The following is a 22,702-nucleotide window of genomic DNA, read 5'->3' on the forward strand; positions in this document are numbered from 1 at the left end:
TCAGTTGAACTGAGAAGCATGACTCCAATTACCATCCCAGGATAGCAATCAAAGGCCAAGTATTGACAGACTTTATAGTAGAGTGTACTCTAATGGACGAGGAGAAAGAGAGCGAAAAAAGTACCTAGGCCGCTAGAGTCTAGACATTATATGTCGACAGCTCAATCAGCAAAATGGGAAGTGGGGCAGGTTTGATCCTAACCATCCTAGAGGGATTCAAGATCCAGTATGCAATGCACTTTACTTTTGCTGACACCAATAATGAGGCAGAATATGAAGCTTTGATAGCATGACTCCGAGTAGCCCGAGCAGTGCGGGTAACCGAGCTACTAGTCCACAACGACTCCCAACTCATTGTGAATCAAGTGAACGGTGAATATGAAGTAATGGAGGAAAGGACACTAAGTTATCTGAAAAGGTGAAGAGTTTAACCGCCCAATTTGCCCAATTTGAAATTAGGTAAGTCCCCAAAGTAGAGAGCACCTCGGCAGGCACTCTATCCTGACTAGCAACGGTGGACTATAAGAACATGGGCAGCACAATGTATGTCAAAGTGCTCAAGAATTCAACCCATGAAGAAGAAGAACTATGTTATTTCTGAACAAGAACTGAGCTACAGATCCCATCATAAAGTACCTTAGGGACAATTCCCTACCAAAAGACAGAGTCGAAGCGTGAAAGATCAAAAGCCAAATGGCTAAGTACATACTCAGAGAAGAGGGAGCCTTATACAAGAGAAAGGTCTCTGGGCCACTTCTCAAATGCCTTGGTCCATCCAAAGCTGAATATGCTTTGGCCAAAGTACATGAAGGAATATGTGGAAGCCATTTGGGGGGACAAGCCTTGGCGTACAAAGTTCTCCTATAGGGATTCTATTAGCTCAACATGTAGGAAGATGAGATGTCTTACGCTCGAAAGTTCTGGTCATGTCAGATCTACACCCTAGTAACCCTCATACCCACCACTAGCCATCATCATGGACATATTGGGGAAACTTGGACCTGGATAAGGAAACATTAAGTTACTCATAGTGGCAATCGACTAACTCATGAAGTGGATTGAAACTCTCCCATTGGCTCGGATAACAGAAGAAAATATGGAGAAATTCATTCATGACGATGTAATCTATCGATTCAATGTGCCGAAGATCTTACTAGCAAACAATGGGAACATTTCGACAAGCCAGCACTCATAAGGTTATGTGCGAAGTACCACATCGAATTTTATGACACCTTCGTGGTGTACTTGCAGTTGAGTGGTTAGTGGAAGAATCGAACTGAACCATTCTGAACGGGCTAAAGAAAATACTAGAGGTAGAAAGTAAAAGGTAGGCTAATGAGCTATTGAGCATACTTTGGACCTACCGAACCACGGTCCAAACCCCAATGGGAGAAATTCCATCCAGGGTGGTTTATGATACATACGCATTTGCCCCAGTTGAAATCTTAGCATGATCTCATAGGTCTCACAGCTTTGATGAGAATACCAATGAAGAAGGGCTGTGTACCAACCTAGAGTTCCTTGACGAGGTCCGAGAAAAAACCGCTATGAAGAATGACACATACAAAAGGAGCAAGCGACTTTACAACTCAAAGGTAAAAAAGAGGGTCATCCAGCTGGGTGACCTCGTCCCCTCCGAAGAACTAAGGCTTCTGATCCATGAAACATGGGCAAGCTAAGTGCAAACTGGGAAGGACTTTATATAATCTCCAAAGTTGTACACCAGGGAATGTACTACTTGTAGAGTCTGGAGGGTGAACTCATCCTAAGGAAATGGAACTCAGAGAATCCCAAAGAAATACTATCAGTAACCCACCATGGGCCGATTGAATGGGTCATGAACCATTTTGATTTATTAGTTATTTTGCTTTGCATTTCATTAGTTTTAATTTTAGCTTCAATTTCAAGTTACTTTAGTTTTCAACTACTTTAAAAATCAATACAAATCAAATTTCTATTGCCTCATTCTGTGTCAATAAATAGACCAACCCCACATTGGAAAGCAAGCCCGATCTATACTGATAAAAAAAACTTAAAGACTAACCCTGAGTTAGCAAGCAAACCCGATCTATACAGATCGATAATTTAAAGACCAACCCCGAGTTCGCAAGCAAGCCCGATCTATGCCAATTGACAAACTCAAAGACTAATCCCAGCTAGCCACCCTCGGTTGGCAAAAATGAAGCTCGACCCTTACCGAACGACAAAAAGATTAAGACCAAACACGAGTTGGCTAGAAAAGCTTGATCCTTATTGATCGAAAAATGGACAAAAATGATGACTAAGCAAACGGTACATGCCAACCGAAAAAAGTGAGTTCAAGAGTTGCAAGGAAGTAGAGATCTTAAAAAGAAAATTTCCATTAACAAGGCCAGAAGGAAATTAAAAAAAAAAAAAAAGAGTGGGACGGGCAGTCCTCTGTCGTTTCGATTCATCTTCACTTGACAATTCCACAGGGTGAAGGTTTGCTTTCTCTTCCTCCTTGATCTCCTTTCTAGTTTGAGCATTAGCAAGTACAAAGGGTCCAAAATGAAATTCAATTGCCCGACCAAGACGTAACTCTGACACTCGTGGACTCCATAGATGTAGGCATCTAAGTGCAAAGTAGAAACGTAGTCCTCGAATTCCTTTGAAATCTTGTAATCCTCTTCCGCTCGAACCCATACAATGGGCATTTTCTCTTGGGAACTCCTGAGCTTGGCCTCCAACTGAGTCAGTCGCCACTCGCCCTCATCTTTGGCCGTTCGCTCACTCTACAAGGAAATATTCTCCTCTTCCAGTTGGGGATGGGTGGAACTCAGGTTAGTCTGGGTACTTGTCGAAGACCGAAACAACTCTTTCTTTTCCTCCTCCCAGTGGGACTTGTCGATCTCATGGGCTTTAATGGTCGTAGCAACTTGTGTTAGGATTTTTATGTGGGCTTAACTGATACCGATTGATCCATTGGGCCCAAGCAATTCTAGACCCACTCTGATTAGGAAACTCCTAGCTCTTTCCATTGTGAGAGTGGAATAGGGTTTTAGGGATTCTATTATAAATAGAATACTGACGGTCCCTACAGCCATTACTTTACTTAATGCCTTATTGGTTTTGGGAGCACGGCTTTCTCACAAGAGCAAGTGCACAGAAAGAGAGGAAACCCTAGAGTAAGAGGCTGCAGAAGATCTCAGTAGAAGGACTCCACTTGCGTAGTTCGTTATTGTCATCTTCATGGGAGTAATGTTTAACCACATGGGACAGAGGTTTCATGGGACACAGGTACTTCTTTATTCTCATTTATGGTTCATGTCATGGTTGTCCCATTGATTATTATAGATATAGTAAATCTATATGGTTATGTATTTTAAGATGGGATACTTTATTGTTCTGGGTTTAGGGACTACACTCATGATTAATCTTTTATGATTTGTTGATGATTCTTGTATTCTAAACACTATAAGGTTATTCATATGTTTAATATGGTAAAAGAATCCCTAACAACTTGTGCTTTGAGAATTGACATCCGTTCCCGAGCCTCCAAAAGGGAGTTTTGTGTCGTCTCACCCTTAATGGTCATCATCCTCAGCTATTTGGACAAGGAAACAATCTCCTTGTCCTTAGCTGCAATAGAGGCACGGAGCTTCTCCACCTGATGGGTCAACTTCTCAGCTTGATCATACCCTCTGATGTCTATGAGGTGGTCTACACAAGCAAAGAAAACTTAGAATTTGAATGCAAATGTAAGAATACAATGGAAAGGTAATGCTCACCCACACGAAAGTCGCCCTTCCGTTCCAACCGAGCTCCCGCATCGTCATTTGTCCCATTATCATATGATTATGAGGATACAACACTTGTGGGACCAGGAGTCTGCCATGATTTTCTCACTGAAGACCGAGTAGTCATCGAATGGAACGATCCTTAGACCATCTTGGTCATCAAGGGCCACCAAATTGCCCCTTTGACTAGTAGCCTCCACCAGGCAACTCTTCGTTAGTGAGCACCCACTAAGATTCCCCCTCAGGGGGAACATTTCTAGATACTGCCTCTTGCACAAGTTTCACGGACCTTCCCGTGCAGTGGGGGGTCTCACCAAGCAATATCGACCATCATCTTGTGGAACCCTCTACTCCACCTGATCATATGAGACTTCGATAATGGGGGATGAGCGATCATCCTGAGAGGGGTCGCCTCCAATGAGAGGGAGATCATCTCTAGCAGGAGCCCCTTTTGTCACTCAGCTAGTTGAAGGCCAAGGAAACCACCCCTTTGTGATTGACAGAGTGGCAGTAGCTTCGACTCCACCCCTCGATGATTGCGGGATTCCTTTGCGGAATACCTCCTCACAAGACACTCCTAATCCACTACGCACCTTCCAAACGAGGGTTAGAGTTGTCCTAATTAGGAAAAAACTCTTAATGAGATTCCAAATCCTACCTAGGAGGAAGGGGATCTCTCGGGATATGTGGGATACGTGGAGCTTCCATAACTAGGACGTCTTCTAGATTTACTCTCCTACTACATCTTTTGATATGTATGGACTCCTACCAGCACTAAGAAGCGTGCCGAATTGAGATTCTCTTCATTACCATCACAACTATAAATAGACATGTAAGCCTCCTTTCAAGGGGACGGATACTTTTATATTCTTATTGTGATTTCTATTCGCAATGAGATTTGAGTTAGGCATCAAAAAATCTTCCATCGAATCAGTCTGATGTTCACACTCTTATGTTTATTCCTTTGCATAAGTTCTACGAACAACATAAAACGATTTCTTACCACAACTGATGTAATACAAGAAAAGAAGAAAAATTAAGGGAAAATAGCATGATTACCTATTTTTGGATTTTCCTTTACAAAATTACCCACAAAAAGTTTTGGTTATTAAAAATACCCAAAATTAGGTTTGAGTTTACAAAACTACCCACCCAAAATTTTAGTTAACAAAAATACCTAAAATCAGGTTTGGGTTTACAAAACTACCCAAAACATCTTCCACATATAGCCATGTATTTTTTTATGACTAAAACTTTGAGTGGGTACTTTTGTAAACCCAACTCAATTTTAGGTATTTTTGTTAACTTAAACTTTAAGTGGGTTATTTTGTAAAGAGAAACCTAATTTTTGGTATTTTTGTTGACTGAAACTTTTGATGGATAATTTTGTTAAAAGAAACCCAGAAGTGAGTAATCATGTAATTTTCTCAAAAATTAATTAAGCTCAACTTTCCTATCTAATCAGTAATACGGTGTGAGGGTCGGAGGGTGTGGCGGTGTGGGTGCAGGTCATGCACCAGCACGAAAGCAAAAGTGATATCCTTAGATTTGGATAGCGCACTATACCCATCCGTCCATCCTTCCATCCCTCCATCCATGTGTCGGTTCAAAACATAAATTGAATTTTTGGTCTATTTAAAACGTGTTTTTCAATAGGTTAGTTAATAAAGATTGTGGGGCCACTTATTAAAAGTTCAGAATTCAAAGGACAGCTGGCTCGAGGCTTGTTGGGGACGCTCTGTTACTCATCTTATCTTCTCAAAAGTTCCACCAATCGCTGCACCTCAAAAGAGAAAAAAAAAAAAAAAAAAAATCAGAATTCAGAATTTCAGATAAGAAAAAGTGGAATTGAGTGGAATTGTTTCTCACCACGTCACGCATGGCCCCACGTGAGAAAAGATACTTGCAGAACACGTTTATGCGTTGCCACCAACTTAATACGTGTCAGTATTTTTAATTTTCCCATGATTCACAATGTCAACTCAACTTGCACAATCCTTCTAAATTTTTTTTAAGCAATACAATCCTTCTACTAAATTAACCAAAAAAAAATCCAACGCTGTTTTCTTAACGATCTCGTTATAGATGGAAAGTGAACGTTCAAAACCTTATGCATTTCGTGGCATGAAATGTTGTGCAATGCAAAAGTAATGGTTGGAAGTCTTTAAGGTTGTATGTTTAGGTGTCGAAGGTGTGCACAGAGCTCTAAACCTTTGGATGTAATTAGGTATCGTGCTTTTCTAGAGGGGAGTTGAATTTTAATTCGTGATAATCACTTGATTGGGATTGATTACTTTTGATTTCTACAATGTATTCAAACTCGACAATTGTCATGATCTTTTTTGGTAGGAGTCAATAGTGATTTTGTTACATACCAGTGGCATGGGTGTAGTTTTTTTTTTTTTTTTAATAGGGTGTTGTGTGTAGTAGTTATTTAATTGTTATCTTATTAGTAATTATTGTGTAATTATAGAGGAGTTATATGAGAAGTGTTGTATGTGGATGAGGGGGAGTTATAACTTGTAAACTATTTGTACGTACTCTTATTAATGGGAATAATCTTGAATGAAAAGTTAGACTTTGAATGACATTTTTTTTTTTTTTGGTGAAAAAATAGTTCTTATATTTTCTTTAGTTGAAAGGGAAGTCATGGACTCCCAATTAGTCAAGATGTCACCTTATCAACCTCGCAAGATAGGAATCTATCCACACACTTATCAGATCTGAAGTGAGGGATGTGTTTTGTTTATTTTGACAAAAATTTGAATTGGTGCAAAGTGAGTTGACATGATAATTGGGATACTTGTCAAGGGGTAATCAAAGCGGCCCAATATAAGTTTGGCTGAACATGCAAGACATTTTGTACCAGTAAATGAGAGTTGGCCCTTGCATTCACTTATTATTTATTTAGTTATTTATTTTTCTGATCTCTACTCGAGCTATAGGGATATAGTATTTTGTGACAATGTTATTCTCAAATATATTATCTAGTTTGTATGACTGACGGGTAGGGGTGTCAATTGGTTGGACTGGGCCGGTCTCGATCAGGCCTATGTCCTCAGACCATGATCTACCTATTTAAGGAATGAGTCGGTTCGGTTGGTGTTGTGTCGGGTTCGGTCAGATTACGGGCTTTAATCGGGCTTCTCCTAATCAGGCTATAATCGGGCCTTAAACGAGGTAATGTACCAAAAAAGTCTTAAATGAGCTTTAGACAGTCTTTACTTTTCTTTGATTTAAGATACTTTCATTTATTTTGTTAAGTTATCAACAATTTTGAAAAGATATAACACTTAACTACAGTCAATAATTGATAAAAATATCAATATATACCCTATTCTATCCCAGAAAAATCAAAATACATATATAAACGGTTGGTCCAAGTTGGGTTTATAAAAGGGCTGGGCCGGTCAAGAGGCCCAATGAGTTTGCCTTGTGAAACGTGTACTACCTATATATAAACGGGTCAGACTTTGGCCCGACATGTTTATTAATCGGGTCGGTCCAAGTCGGGCTCGGTCAGACCTACCAATGCGGGTTTGGAATTGACACCCCTATTGACGGGTACATATTCAACCAAGTTTGGAAAGCTTTGTACATATTTATCCTTCTAGTTAATGCTATTATTATTATTATTATTATTATTATTATTATTATTTGTAAAGTCTTTTTTTGGGATGTTTGTCAATTTACGCTTTCTATTTTTAGTAAACAAAAGCCCCACCCCTCTTTTTTATTTTTTCTTCTTATAAACAGAGCTGATCAGGTTCTCAGTATTTGCATCCGATCGATTGGATGGACCGGATTGTATGATCAGTATTAAATCAAGGTAAAAAAAAAAAAAAATTCTAATTTATGAAATATAAGGGTAAAATTACTGATCCAAACTTATCTAGATTGGTATCAAATTAGACCGATATATTGATTCTTAGAATCTTGCTTTGGATTCATTTTACTTATTGCATGACCTTCTTCAATATCGTTCCATGAACCTACAAGCATGGTTTCAACTATCGATATTGTATTAGAAGTATCGAATGTATCAACTGTATTGTATTGGTATCGATTGAGATTGATCTCTAATCCTTGATCGATTTGACTCAATTAACCCGTATCGTTTCAAGGGTAAAACAGTAAAAAACATAATTTTTCTAAAATTAAGGGACAAAAGTGACAAACCATTCATCTTATAACTTATGAAGTAAAGTTAAATAAAATTATCCAATTTATCAAACCATGTTGATTTAGATTAGTCAAAGGTTTAATTACTTATTAATCGCACAAGAAAGCTTTTTGAATTTCTGATAGAAAAAATATTTTGTTAACGAAAAAGTTTTTTACACTGCCCAATACCCCTTTTTCTCCAAATAGTTTTACAAAAATACGCATCAATTCTTTCTAATATCAATTCGGATCGATTTAATATCAACAAACACGAATACGGAGAACTAAATCCTTGCCTACAAACCTCTGCCAAAAATTAATGAAAAAGCCTACCAAACCCTTGTAAGGACAGGTGACCACTGTTCAACGATGGGAATGGTTTCAACTTTTTAAGGTGACCATCATTATATATATATATATATTAAAGGACTAACCAGAACCAATCAAACAAAGCATCCACATTCCAAAAGGTATCTATCTTTGTAATATATTCCATTGTAGAAATTCTAAACACCTGGACGACATATGAACAGTCACCATCTTTGATTTTTCTACTTTTTTTTTATTGGGCGCAGGGCCACCACACTCTCCAACAAAAACGGAGAAATCATTTTTTATTTTTATTTTTATTAAAAAATAAAAATAAAAATTGGAATACTCAGTAGAAAAGTCCGGAATCAGAGTGGATATCACGATTATTGGAATACTCAGTGATCAAAATTGATCACATGAGAAACTAGGAGTAGGATTCTAGGAGTCGTGGGCTAAAAGCCTTAAATCTAGAAGGGTCCATATATTTTATAGTATGGAAAGCGCCAAATAACGTTTATATTTGATTTCATAAACGTGTGAGTGTGAGAGTTGTGACTTGTAAGATTGAGAGAGGTTTGTTGAAAATATGTTCATCAAATCTATAAATAAATTGTATATTTGTAATTATGATTGTATAATAGTGACAGACTGTGGTTGTCTATAGGTTTTTCTCTTAAATTTTTTCATGATTAGGGGCAGAACTAGGCATTTTGTTCATATGGTCATCATATTGTGTGTGTTCATGAATATTGATTCAGGGACACAAATATGAATATACATATTGTGTATATATTGAATTTGATCAAATAGGAATCTTAAATGGAATACTGTCAGTTGTTGAAAGACAAGATTTCTTTTGATAACCTTTGATTGATCTCTAGACCTGATAGGTCCTTATTGTTGCAGGTAAATATTATAGGTTTTGGTGTATCACTGGTTGATGTTCTTCGAACTATATATATCGATGCACTGGATTCATAATGCTTTGGCCGTGGGCGAAAGAGACGCTCAATACGGAATCCACTACCATTTATTTGAGAAATATCAAGAGAGAGTATCTAGACATGATTGGATGAAATTCCGGATCCGATTCACATTTTTCAAAATGTTTACAAAATTTTCTCAAAATTATTAATACATATTAATATTTAATTTAAAGTATTTTTGAAACATTTTAAGACACCCAATTGCAAGTTCAGATTCTCTGTGCGACATATCCACAAACCTGGGCCATGACAATTTTATTTCCACGTCTGAAGGTTTGTTATATGATATTGTTGAGTAGAAAAATTAGATCGATATTTGACTACCACAACTCTGGAAGAAAAAAAATTATATCTACTCATATTGTACTTATTGGTATATGTCTTCGACTGATAATTATTGATATTATCTAATTGGTAATTATAGTGAATTTTTCCATTGGGATCATACATTTTCTCAGTACTGGTGGTCGAAGATTGTACGTATAATGATTTCATTATAAGAAAGATATTTATTAATTATTAAAATATATAAAATAATTGATATCAGATAAATAAGAGCCGATCCAGCGATCGAAACTGTAAGACGATGAAAAATAATGAGTATATCATGTTATCCCAACCTATGGATACCTCAATCATGGGTGTCATTATTATAAGCAAAATCAATTTTAATTGCATATATAATTGACACCTCAATCATGAGATGTCATTATTATCTTTTGTTAATTAAAAAAAAAAAGTGACAATAATGATGATATTAAAATACTTTACTTTCTAACTCTATATAAGATTTTCTTTGGATTATGAGATAAAGAGAACATAATGGTAACATATTATGGCATTGACTTCTTTTTATTGTTTTCTTTTTATTGAAAATAATAAAATTAGCTTAAGATCAAAAAATGGGTTGAATCCATTGAAAATCACTACATGTCTTAGCTACACTATTAAAAAAAGATTACCATCCCAAGGAGATGTTACATTTATGATACTTAAGGTAATAATTCTCCCGAGATGAAATTTAATTAATTCAAATTCATATAGTAGCAAATAGTTGATCCCATTTTCTAATATTATTGGGAAAGAAATTTTTCCTTTTTCCTATACCTATTATGCCAATAAGGTTTTGGCTTGATTTTGTGATAGCAGATTGGATTTTCTTTTTGTGTTTGGATCCGTTGAAGCGATTGATGATTACTTCTGTACTTGCTTCCAGAGATTCAGTTCTCAGCGATGGAGTTGGAATCGCCGGTACCATTTCCGCTCTTACTTACTCTCTCTCTCTCTCTCTCTCTCTCTCTCTCGTGGGTGAAACCTGCTGCAATTGGACTTCTAGGTCGAACATGGTATTTAATTGGTGGTTTTGATTTTTGATTCTTAAGCTCTTTGCTCAAATTGGCTCATTGTAGAATGTTTCAAGGAATTATATGAACTTAGTGTGTGTTTAATAGTATTGTAGTTACAATATGTGCTGTTTCCCTTGCGGCAGTCAAGTCTTTCTAAAAATAGGTCGAACAACATAATATGATTTAAAGAATGGGGAATTTCCACATATGGAAACACAGTTGGAGAATTAGAGTATCTAATTAGAGTTGGGAAGTGGGTAATCCGATTTTGAAGAAAGCAAGCAACTTAATTTTGGTGCTAAAAATTGTTGATTTAGTGGAGCGATTTTGATTTAGAAACTGTCAAAAAAATTTTGTTGAAGGTGAACACCTTGTATACAATGTGAATCAAGGAGAACTTGCAGAACAGAAAATTTGTTTCAGATAATTGCTGGAAGCCCATCATCCCCTGAAAGCTTTTCTTGCTTTACTCCTCTCTATAATATTACTTCTTGCTTATATATTGTGTTCAGGAAAATCTTCTCAACTTGGTTGTGAAATGATCAGGGATAATTTTTCTCATACCTATTTGTTGATTGCAGGGAATGTGTTCGCATTTGTGCTGTTTCTATCACCTATGTAAGTTTTAAACCAACCTATCGTCTATTTTCGTCTTGTAAGGATTCAAAAGAAAAGAAAATAACTCTTTGTGAACGAGCTATAGAGCTTACTGTCTTCTTTGGCAGACCCACATTTAGAAGAATTTTGAGAAACCAGTCAACAGAAGAGTTCTCCGGTTTGCCATATATTTATGCTCTATTGAGTTGCTTGATCTGCTTCTGGTATGGCTTTCCCATTGTATCACCTGGTATTATATTGGTTGCGACTGTCAATTCCATTGGGGCACTTTTCCAGTTAATCTATATAATCATCTTTATTACATATGCCGAGAAACAAAAGAAGGTATAAACTATTTCCTTTTCTGTTATTTATCTGCACATGCTGTCGTTGTTGTTGTTCTCATGTCTGTAATTCTATTTGATACTCACATGTTGCTGGCAGGTGAAGATGCTGGGATTATTGCTCGCAGTCTTAGCAATATTTGCAACGATTGTATTTGTGAGCGTGAGGTTGCTTGACTCTTCTATGCGGCAGATCTTTGTTGGATACTTGAGTGTTGCTTCTCTCATATCCATGTTTGCTTCCCCATTGTTTATAATCGTATGTCTATCCAAAATATTGCCTCTGCTTTGCTTTCTATATAGCACTCTTCTGCAGTATGTCTTCCTTCTTAGAGATCTTTGACCTGCATTCAAGCTAATGCCTTGATTAATTCACTTTGGCCATTTCTTATATAAATATATTATTGTTGCTAGAGATTGGTGATTCGAACAAGGAGTGTTGAGTTCATGCCATTTTATCTTTCGCTGTCAACCTTCTTGATGAGCATCTCTTTCTTTGCCTATGGAATCCTTAAGTGTGATCCTTTCATTTATGTAAGCATCCTGTACACCAGTTTAGGATATCATTCATTTGATGCTTCTTTTTAGCTTATTAATTTATGCTTTCTAAATTTTTTTATTTTTTTTTGGTTCCTCTTCTGAATGGATTTCAGGTGCCAAATGGGATTGGATCTGTTTTGGGGGCAGTGCAATTACTTTTGTACAGCTATTATAGCAAAACATCCAGAGAAGACTTGAGAGAACCGCTGATAACATCTTTTGCATAAATGAGATTTTCCAGACAGAGGTAAAGATTCATTTCAGATGTGCTTTTTTGAGAATTTGTAATCCTTCTATTTTTCTTCTGTGAGCAGGTGCTTGTATTGTATTTTTTTTCATGGAGAAGTTCGAAATCAGATCCTGTTACTGCCAAGGAAAACATGTACAATATATTGAATTTAAATGGAAGGACGTTATGCAAATAAATGTATGTTTTGGCAATTCCAGAACCGTTTTGGTTCTTTTTACTTCATCCTTAGATACTGAACAGAGGCACAGAAATATATATGAAGGGTATGAGGACAAAATTTGAATGCATTAGAAAGAGGACATTTAGAGAACCAATTGGCATGCATCCATAAGGCTGCTCAACATTGGAAACATTATGTTCAATACCAGAAGCAATAGCTTGGCTTGTGTCATTTCATACTTCTGTGATTTGAAGGGCTTGTACTTGGAACTCTGGATCCTTTCCTTGCTCAAAAGCATTTCTATTTTTCCATATCATGAGTGTTAGAAGTTAATATTCCATGTATGATATATTTTTTAGCACTCGCAATGATTTTCTTAATCTTTTGTTTTGTGTTCTTGTTCTTACTATTACTATTATTTTTTTCCTTTTTGTTTTGGTGGGTTGCATAAGAGTTAATTTTGAATGCTTGTCTGTAGTGGACAAGAAATGAAATCGATGATGCCTTCTATTTAATTTATGTTTGTGAACTTCACTCTTTCTCTGTCTCTCTCTCCCACACACACACACACACACGTCACAACACATCTATATTCTTTGTGGGGGATGACATAACAGAAGAGCATATATATGCACATTTCAACAGTTAGCAGCGCACCAAATATTAGTAACTCAAACATTGTCCGACAATTTTATATTTCTCCTTAGTTTTATGCGTGCTCTTTAGATGTACCATTTCTCAAGAGACTGGCAGTCCCCCTCACCATATATTTATGTTAATGAATCAATTACAACTTAGCAAGGAATAGAATTCCTGTTGTAGAAGAAAGCTATAAAAAAAATAATAATTGAAGAGATTAGCCTAATTAGGAAATAAAGATCTAACCTAACTAGGAAGAGAGGGAGAGAGAAAGAGACAGTAGCCATCAACTTCCTCTCTTTCTTGTTGGCTCGATGCATCACAACGTCACAGAAGTAGAACACAATCCTAGATTGCAAGTGTTCATGGACAATATTTGGAAACTGTTGTCTTATTAAGCAAACGAAGTAGCTGCCTGTCATATAGTTCTGCACCTGGTTGCTGATTTCTAATGTTCTTTCCTGGCATATTGCATGAGACTTCAGAACTAAACTATACTATATTCAAGAAATTTTGATGAAGACCTATAACATCTTGGACAGATTACAGACAATAAACTAAACTGGACAGAATCACAGTGAGACAGGATATTAAACCTATGATATCTCAGAATCTATGGTTCGGATGAAGGTGAAATTAGAATCAATTAGTCCTCTAATCAGGTTGTTTAAGCCTCCAAATATCAGGCTGATCCAATGGTCAGATCTGCTGGAACAGTAGGTAATAGTAATTTAAAACTTAAGAAAGAATTTGAAATGAAAAAGAAACAATGACAACTCATAAACTAGAAGTCAGATGGACCTCCAGTTCTGCTTGAAGGAAGAACTCGTAAGGGAGAATATTTGGTTATAGCTTGAGCCCTATCTGAAGGCTGGATTGGGGAAAACAATATGACAAAACCACAGTTTGAATAGGGTGAAAAACAGAAACCATAGTGGGAAACAGAATAGAATCGTTGGTAAAAGTGAGTAACAGATAGCTGTATTAAAGAATAAAGATGTAATAAGAAGATACAAAGAGGGATAGCAATTACCTACTGATGAGCACTATAGAAGGGAAGAAGTTTGCTAGAGTTTGACAGAACAGGATGGAAGAAGAAGAAAGAGAAAGAAATAAGATGAAGATAGAGGGGAATATGACCAATAGGCATCACCACCAGTCTCAAGTCAAGGATTCACCACCTTGCGTTACCACTTGCTTCAGCACAAGGGCTGTGACTGATTCACCGCAGTACACACCTCACACAGAGCTAGTTTTCCAAAGCATCAAATCTGTGGGCTAGTGTGCCATTCGCTTTATATTTATGATAACCAATGAACTATTAAATGAATAGAAACACTCCTTGCTACTTAGCTGCCAAGCAAACACTAAACATGGTTCCTTCTAGAAAGGATTGTTAGCTATTACACGGAACATAGAAAGAAAATGAAATAGAAACTAGGATGGAATCCTCTTAGAGGATCCGTTGCTACTACATGCAAAATAAAAAATAACAAAATTAGAAATTTATACTTCATATCTATCTTAACCACTAAGTGACTCTTTACATGGAATCAGAAACTAAGAAAATAGAAAGTTAGGAACTAACTACTTAGTCTCGCATAGGCATTAAATCCCTAATATTTGGGCTTATAGAACGCCCGGTACAATAAAAACTCAAAATTACTTAGCATATGACTCATATAACCCATTGGGGACTTTGGGCCTAGCTTTTTGAACTGCAGTTTCAACTTGACCCAAAGAACTAAACCAAACCCAAATCCGAAATTTTTTCTTCCATGGGATATAATCTGCATCACATGGTGTAGATCAAAGCATGAAGAAGAAGTGGACAAGAATCAAATTCAGAAAAAAAAAAATAAAAAGATAAAAAAATTACTATTGTTTACGTGGAAGTTCGAGTGACAGTGTTCACATGAGCAGTGATGTGGTTCCGTTTTGGTAGAGATTTGGGGGATCTTGATGTGTATAATAGTTGCTACTTCTTTAGTTTAAGTTTCTTTTTTTATAGATTCTATTTTTGGAATGTTTTGGCTTTAGTCAAGCCTTGGACAGAAAGAGAGAGAGAGGATCAATTTGTTTCATAATTAGTTCTATTTCTTCTTGTCAAGCAAGTAATTAAGTTGAATTTAAGAAAGTAATTAAGTTGAGTTTAGGAAAGTCTTTAGGAAGAAGTAGTTTGCTTTTTCTTGTTTCTTTCCTTTTTTTTTTTTTATTTGTTTCATTTTTTCTGAAAGTTTCCTTTTTGTGAGGCTTTGGCTTAGCCTATTTAAAGACATTGTAAGCTTGATAGAAGTTGATTAATGAAAAAAAGAGAGATGGTTTTATGCCGTGGCTGTGAGATGCAGTGAGTTTGGGTGAGATGCTTATGAGTGGGTTGGAGGCCTGGGAGATAGTGAGAGGGTCAATCCAAATCTATCCTTCTACCTATCTTCTATTTTCTTTATTTTTATCAATCAATTCCATTGATTGTTCTATTCTAAAATTTATTGACTTGTTGAAGACTGTCCAAAGAGGTGATAATTGCTGGACATCAGCATATCGATCCTCCTGTACGGTTGGTTCCTAGCTGAATTAGCTGGGAGATATATATATATATATATTATTTTTTTAGCGGTGGGGTGAGGGCAGGGATCCTGTTTGTTACAGTTAATGTATTTCTGGACATGTCTTCACACATATTGTGTGAAACAGAGAGCTTGTTTGCTGATGTTATATTCTGGTTTTATTGAGATCACGAAAAGTGCCCTTTTTGCCAGAACCAGATTGGAGCACATAAACCATTTGTTCTCTGATTGCAGCTATGAGAAAGTCTGGTCATCTACTGGTTCATTAGATAATGTAACAATGACAATATAAGTGGCACCCGAGAACTAGAAGACCATTGTGCTGTGTAGAACTTCATAAAAAATGACTTGCAAATCAAGAAAAAAAAAAAATGCTATTTTTACTGCTACTATTTGACACCTCTGTCTGGTACTTATTTGAATTTTTAGAACTTTTATTATCTCGACGGAAAGCTATTTTCATGCTTAATGGAGCTTCACCTGACTTCATGGACTATTGCATTCATCAGTGGACATTCCTAGATGTTATTTTCCACTTTAATTTCCTGACTTGTTGGAAATTCATCTTAAGGGTCTTTCATGGTCGTGAACAGAGACTATTTGGCCAAGAAACTATGTTCCACTGACAATTTCTTTGGAGTGTGCAACTCTGAAGGTTATTCTTTTGAGCTGTAAAAGTTTTGAATAGCGGCGTTCTTATAATTGATGAATGATGTTTGGGGCTTTTTAGCCCCGAGTAGAAAATAAGTGTGAGTTCATAGATCTGCATGGTGTGATCCATCACCACAACTCATCTGGTAAATCTCATCCAGTAGCCAGCTCACCAAATGGGCATCGGTACATATTACTGCAAGGTGTTGGGCCATGTGCGTTATATAATGTTAAGGTACCGTCTCATCCTTACCTCCTCTTCCACACCCCTAACGCCCCCTCCCCAAAAAAAAAAAAAATAAATAAATAAATAAAATAAAAATAAATAAAGAAATAAATAAATAAAAGGTCAATGAATTGATAGTGCCCGGTAAACAAATTTGCTGTCTTCTTTTTCTTTAATTTTGGTAATAATGGTGGTTTCTTCCTTCGAACAATTTCTTCTCTTCAATGAAGATTAGCTTACGTTTGCCTATGCAATGAAGTGTAATTGTGCCATTTGGTAGGTAATGGGAAATTGATTTATTAAGCAGCTGCAGCAATGTTCACATCAAGAATCTCATAGTGGAAGAAAGAAATTTGTAGCACCTTCAGAAACTAATTTCTCTTCCTTTCCTCTCCTTGGAAATTAGAGGAAATGAAGAAACAGAGAGAAGTTACAGTAGGTCCTTGACAGTCATAACTAGTTTTTCCTGCACGAGAAAGGAAAATAACCGTTAGACCTACTCTTACAGTCAATCCTATATTTAGGCTATGAATGGAAGGCAGGAAAAGAAAAAAAAAAAAAAATTGAAAATGGAGAGAATAGCACATAAATTAATCATTATTGTTATCATTGTTTTTGTCTTATATTTTTTGTTTTTTATTTTTTATTTTTTATTTTTTTCTTATCTTCATTTTTTATTTTTTTCTTATCTTCCAAAAGTAGTCTGTGTTGGAAGAATGCTATGCTACCATCATGAATGCTATACTTGAAACTCTATTTTTCACATCCCTAGTTTTATGAGTCCAGCTTTTGTCCTGCATTGTTGAAGCTCCAAGCTTTTTAATGAGCGTTTCTTTGGCTAGATTTCTGGTTGGATCTTTATGAGTTCCATGCATATGCAACTATACCATTGTTTAATTTTGGCTTAGCGAAGTCTCTGTGATGGAAACCTCTTTAGATTACATGGGGAGTTTGTCAATTTAATTCCCTGAATATGATCCAATGGATGGTTCAAGAGAGCTATTTTTGCCCAGGAAGTCCTACTGACCATAAAAATGAGTCTACTCAGTTTCCAACCATGCCTTAGGCCGTGTAAATCGGGATGTGCTATTAGCCTACTTGTACCTGGTAAGAGTCATCTCTTGGTGTCCATTGAGGCATCAAGAAAGGTGGATGTTAACATGATCTTAAGATGATCAATTGATAACCCATAACTCAATTTGTAATGTGGGTTTGATTACCCCTGTTGCAAGTCTTTATTGATCCGTTTGACTTAAAAGAGCCAAAAGAAACTCACCTGAAGTAGGATCTCTTTATCAGATGGGTCATCATGATGAAGTGGGCGCCCTCGCTCGTCGTAGAGGATGAGGCCACTGAACCTGGGTAGCTCACACTTCTCTCCCATCAGGATTGGTCTATGCCACACCGGTGACACTGAGTTGTGACTCTGCCATATCGGTGACACCGCTTCATACCTTCCTCCAACCATCAAAGTTGCAGGAGTGCCTTCTCGCCAACTCAAGGCTTGCGTCTCATCCAACTCCAGCTTACTTGCCTCACTCCACCTCACCGAATTTATCAACGCCTCCTCAATCGATTCCCAACCTGACCTTGATTCAGTCCAGTGCCTGTCTATAGCTTCTTCTTCATCCAAAAGTTGCTTCCTTTGTAACCTCTTCTTCTCCTTCTCCTTCTCCTTCTCCTTCTTCATTATAGCTGTACAGAGTCCAATGACTGCAAAGGCTGTGCCCAGAAACACAATGATGGCTCCTTGGGTTGATAACTTCAACTTGTCCTCCAATTTCCACAAAGCGTCCATGGCCTCCTCTTATGGTAGTATAGAGTAGTACTAGAAGTGTAGAGTTACTGAGAGTGTAGTAGTCATAGGTTGGTAAGAAAATTGAGATCTCTTTTCTTTTATGGAAGGAATGTGGGTTTTGGAATAATTGACTATTCCGTTAAGAGGAAAGGGTGTGGTGAGCATCCCGTGATACGTCCACCGCTGGTTGGGACCCATTTGCATACAACATAGAGCAAGAGCATATGGAGGCATGAAATTCCGTGGGGCTCACCTGTTTCTTAGCCAGTGACAAATTGCACCGTCCCTAATCTTCAGGCTCTTCACGGGAGATTTTATTTCTTTTAATTGCGCTCTCGTACGTGGACAACACACACAGTGAAGCTATTTGACACTCCTCCCCAAAAAGAAGAAGAGGAAGAGCAGTCCATGAGCTAGACTTGGCCCTTCCCTCTTTGCTAATCTTCTTTATCAAAATAACACTTCCGTCAAAAGATTCAACTATAATGAATCAATCCATAATTGGAAATAGTGAGAGAGGGTTCCCTAAAAGGCAGTGCAACCCTACGCTAATGTGGGGGCAATGAGAATGCACATGGAAGCATCAACAATGATGGAATTTTCATCTTTCATTGGGGGAGGGCGGTAAGTTCACCTTCTTCTGTGTCTGGATGTAGGGGCCATTCTGACTTTTAGATTTTTTTTTCTAGTTATAATTCAACTATTTAAAACGCTTGTTAGTGTTGCGGCAAGAAATTGTCCTAGGAAACCCCAAGGGGTAGCCAAGTTGGCAAGGGACCTTCGCCTCAATAAGCGTGTGGTTTTGAGTTCGACTCCTCTAACCTCTTTGGGGCCACTCACATGGGGGTGTTTAGTGCTCTCCATTACTTTCAGTGAAAGTTGAATGGTTCTCATTCAACCCCAGTATGACTTGATCCATGCAGCTGTGGGGTCAGTATGGGCCTGGGGGATTAGTCAGGCCGAAGGCCTGGATACCAGTCGTTAGCAAAATAATAATAATAATAATAATAAATAAATAAATAAATAAATAAGAAATTGTCCTAGGCGGCTTGTGAGACATGCATAGGGGAACAAACACAAGAGGGTGAGAGTTGGGCTGATCTGAGGGGGGATTTTTCGATGCCTAAGTCAGATCTCTCTGCAAACAAAAAACCCAATAATAATGGAAAAGTGTCAATCCCCTTGAAAGGAGGCTTAATTGTCTGTTTATAGTTGAGGAATGACGGCAATGGAGAGAGTTCCAATTTGGCATGCTTCCTAGTACTGACAAAGGTTCGTATATAGCAAGAGTTATATTAGGAGAGTGAATTTGGAGGGCATTTCAGGTATGAAAGCATCACATATCCTGCATATCTTGGGAGATCTCCTTCCCCTTAGGCAGAATTGGAGTCCTTCTAAGAATTTTTTCCTGTATAGGATAGGTTTGACCCTTGCTTGGAAGTTGCATACTGGATTAGGGATGTCTTATGAGGAACATATTCCATTGGGGGACCCCATGATCATCAAATGTCGAGCAACCTGAGTTCGGTTCGTCGGCCTACCTAATTGAACAGCCTACTTGGTGACCCGATGCCCGACCTACTTGTCCTTAGCTCCTGATGGCACACTCTTATTGCTAGACTTCAAGGCGTGGCCACTAGCCATCTGTTCGGTTGTGATTCTGGTCTGATCTCGAGCTACCAGTTGTCGTTCTTCCTATGCTGGTGTAGACAAGTTGGTTGGTTATTAGCCAGATTGTTGTTGCCGGTTGGCCACAATGCACCCAACCTAGGTGGAGGTTGTGGCCGAGAATGTGGCTCGGTTGGGTCTAGGTCATTCGCCCTAATTCAAACTAAAGCCAACTCCGCCTATTCATGCCTCCCCGCTTGGTCCGGGGGCACGCTCCAATGGTGGCATATTTCACGATAACAGCTAGTATGTCAAATTCTTAAGGCCTGTTGAAGGTCATTCGCAGCTATTAGAGATGTGACAATCATCTCCAAATTTGACTTCCATACAACGGTAAAACTGGGCCTGGCATTGATATGAAAAATGGAGTGGAATCAAATTGGGCTACTATGCATTGATATGAAGCATTGTTGTGATTAATGTTGTTAACGTGTCGATGAAAAGGAGGCTTAACTATCTATTTATAGTTGAGGAATGGCGGCAATGGAGAGAGTACTACTTTGACATTCTTCCTAGTGCTAATAGAGGTTCATATATAGCAAGAGTTATATTAGGAGAGTGGATCAGGAGGGAGTTCTAGCTATAGAAGCTTCACGTACCTCGCATATCTCAGGAGATCTCCTTCGTCCTAGGGAGGATTAGAGTCCTTTTAAGAATCCTTTCTTGAGTTGCATAGTTAAACATTCGGATTATCACTTATATTACAAGTTCCCTCAAATGATGATATTTTCTCATCCCTCAGAAGACAATAACCAAAGAAACAAGTTGATCCAAAATTGTTGACACTCACCCAAATACTGGCCGATATATCATAGGAATTGAGCTTATCAATGATGTCAAACATAATCCTTATAATTATGGTAAGCATATATTGAAGTTGCATGGGACCAAGCAACGTGCTTCATATGGATTTGCATCGACCTCGTACATAAATTGAAAATCAGGATCTTTATCCATCAATTGTCTCAAATCATTATCAAATTTGCTGCATCTTGTTTCCTATCGGGATTCTTCATTGAACTCAAAAAATTGTGCACATCTTTTTGCATTGAATGGTAAACAATCAACTGGAACATTCTTCTCTTGAGCTAATACTGTTACGATTTGATGAATAGACTCTTTGGTTTGGTCAAGAATGAATACTCGATCCTTGCAATGCATTGAAATTAACCTATATGCATGTTGATAACAAACTTCATTTGATTTAATGATGTATGGTTGTAGGAATCTAAAAGGACAAATCACATGCCGTAAAAGTACCACATCCTATTGACCAAAGCCACTTTCATATGAGCTTTATAGTGGCATCGACATGATTTCTATTCGTCCGATATTCTTCTCCACCCTTTTCTCCCTTTAAGACAAAACGTTGTTTCCGTATTAAGTAACCATACATCTTCGCATATAATCTATATGTGAAAAAGACTATTCCTTACAAGAGTTAAAAACAGTCCTATCTAAATAGTAGATTCATCATTACCTACTGTTACATCCTCATTAATGTTTCATTCTCAATCTCATCATTTGGAACATTGGAACTTCTACCCGAAGATAGTGGTTATAACTATTAAAAAAAAAAAAAAAAAAGGGATTAAAATTTATGTCAAATGGTTTTTTATTGCAGTATTACAATAGATAGTACAATACCATAAAATCACTCATTTTGAAAAAAAGAAAAAAAAATGATCTGCAAATAGAAGTAACATCATTGGAACCTAAATAATTAAAGATTAAAACCAAATTGGTATAGAAATCTGCATCAACTTGTAAAAAATATAATTAAATAACAATTTTTTATTTAACAAGTGTGGGGTATGGCTATGGCTTTAACCCCAATATATAATTTAGAAGCAAACAAGTTAACACTCTAATTTTATCTAACTAAATTGTTCCTAACTAAAACTGATAACCAAATTCAAAATCAACAAATCATACACTATCATCACAAAAGATGGCAATGAAGTGTAAGAAACTCACCAAGTCCTCTTCAATATCCATCCTTGTTATGTCCTATTGTGAAATAAGTGGGGGTTAAGTTTTTACCAACCAATACACATACAAACTCAAACAACCCAGAATTAATTAGCCCCAATAAAAGTGCCAAACAAAAATGTAGTTAATTACAATGAGCAATATAAAATTTAACCACAGGAAGTAGATTTTAAAATAGAGTATTCAAATTTCAAATATTTGAAGATATATGCCACGGCATGTACTATCGAATTAGTATTTTGCGTTGTGGTGGCAATAACTCTTTTGTCCACCTTATAGTTGAATAGGGCTTGCAATGCTTAGGCTATTTAAGAGGAGTAGGGCTAGGGGTTTGGGTCGGCCTTCCTCCAATGTCCTTTGGATGTAGTCATGCCAGAGAAATTTCTCTCCTACAAGGAGTTGAGCTGGACTCAAATTTTATCCTTACCTTTCTCTCACTGACAAAGAACTTTGGTGAAGTTGATTAGCTTTTGTTGAGGATATGAGATGGAGATCCGGAGGCTTGAACGGTCCAAGCCTAGGCGACAAGGTCATGGAAGGAGGAATCCTGAACCCAGAAAGCTTCAAAGCGGAAAGGCCTGGGTAGGGAAGGTGATGGAGTTCGGTGCTCAATATCAAAGTTTAGTGTTGAGTTTCAAATGAGTTTCTTTCAAAACTTGCGAGAATGCAACAATGGGGTGTGGTGATGAGCCAAACTGTATTGG

General features: G+C 37.3%; 2 protein-coding genes across 3 annotated transcripts; one reads left to right on the forward strand and one right to left on the reverse strand.

The window, feature by feature from the left end:
* Nucleotides 1–10,198: 10,198 nt before the first annotated feature.
* LOC122069306 (bidirectional sugar transporter SWEET2a-like) lies at nucleotides 10,199–12,496 on the forward strand. Of its 2 annotated transcripts, XM_042633299.1 has the most exons (7): nucleotides 10,199–10,217; nucleotides 10,370–10,471; nucleotides 11,148–11,184; nucleotides 11,292–11,508; nucleotides 11,608–11,766; nucleotides 11,922–12,041; nucleotides 12,161–12,496. In XM_042633299.1, the coding sequence occupies exons 2-7, from the start codon at nucleotides 10,411–10,413 to the stop codon at nucleotides 12,272–12,274; spliced, it is 708 nt and encodes a 235-aa protein (XP_042489233.1). In that variant the 5' UTR covers nucleotides 10,199–10,217; nucleotides 10,370–10,410; the 3' UTR covers nucleotides 12,275–12,496. The 2 variants fall into 2 exon arrangements, with proteins under 2 accessions (XP_042489233.1, XP_042489232.1); XM_042633298.1 differs by lacking the exon at nucleotides 10,199–10,217 and having other exon boundaries at nucleotides 10,286–10,471.
* Nucleotides 12,497–15,901: 3,405 nt separating this feature from the next.
* On the reverse strand, nucleotides 15,902–18,423 carry LOC122069307. Its single transcript, XM_042633300.1, has 2 exons — nucleotides 17,817–18,423; nucleotides 15,902–17,006 (listed from the first exon to the last, which is right to left on the reverse strand). The coding sequence occupies exons 1-2, from the start codon at nucleotides 18,336–18,338 to the stop codon at nucleotides 16,971–16,973; spliced, it is 558 nt and encodes a 185-aa protein (XP_042489234.1). The 5' UTR covers nucleotides 18,339–18,423; the 3' UTR covers nucleotides 15,902–16,970.
* Between the last annotated feature and the right edge of the window lie 4,279 nt (nucleotides 18,424–22,702).

This window comes from Macadamia integrifolia, unplaced genomic scaffold, assembly GCF_013358625.1.
Source record: "Macadamia integrifolia cultivar HAES 741 unplaced genomic scaffold, SCU_Mint_v3 scaffold577, whole genome shotgun sequence".
NCBI classification, from domain to species: Eukaryota; Viridiplantae; Streptophyta; class Magnoliopsida; order Proteales; family Proteaceae; genus Macadamia; species Macadamia integrifolia.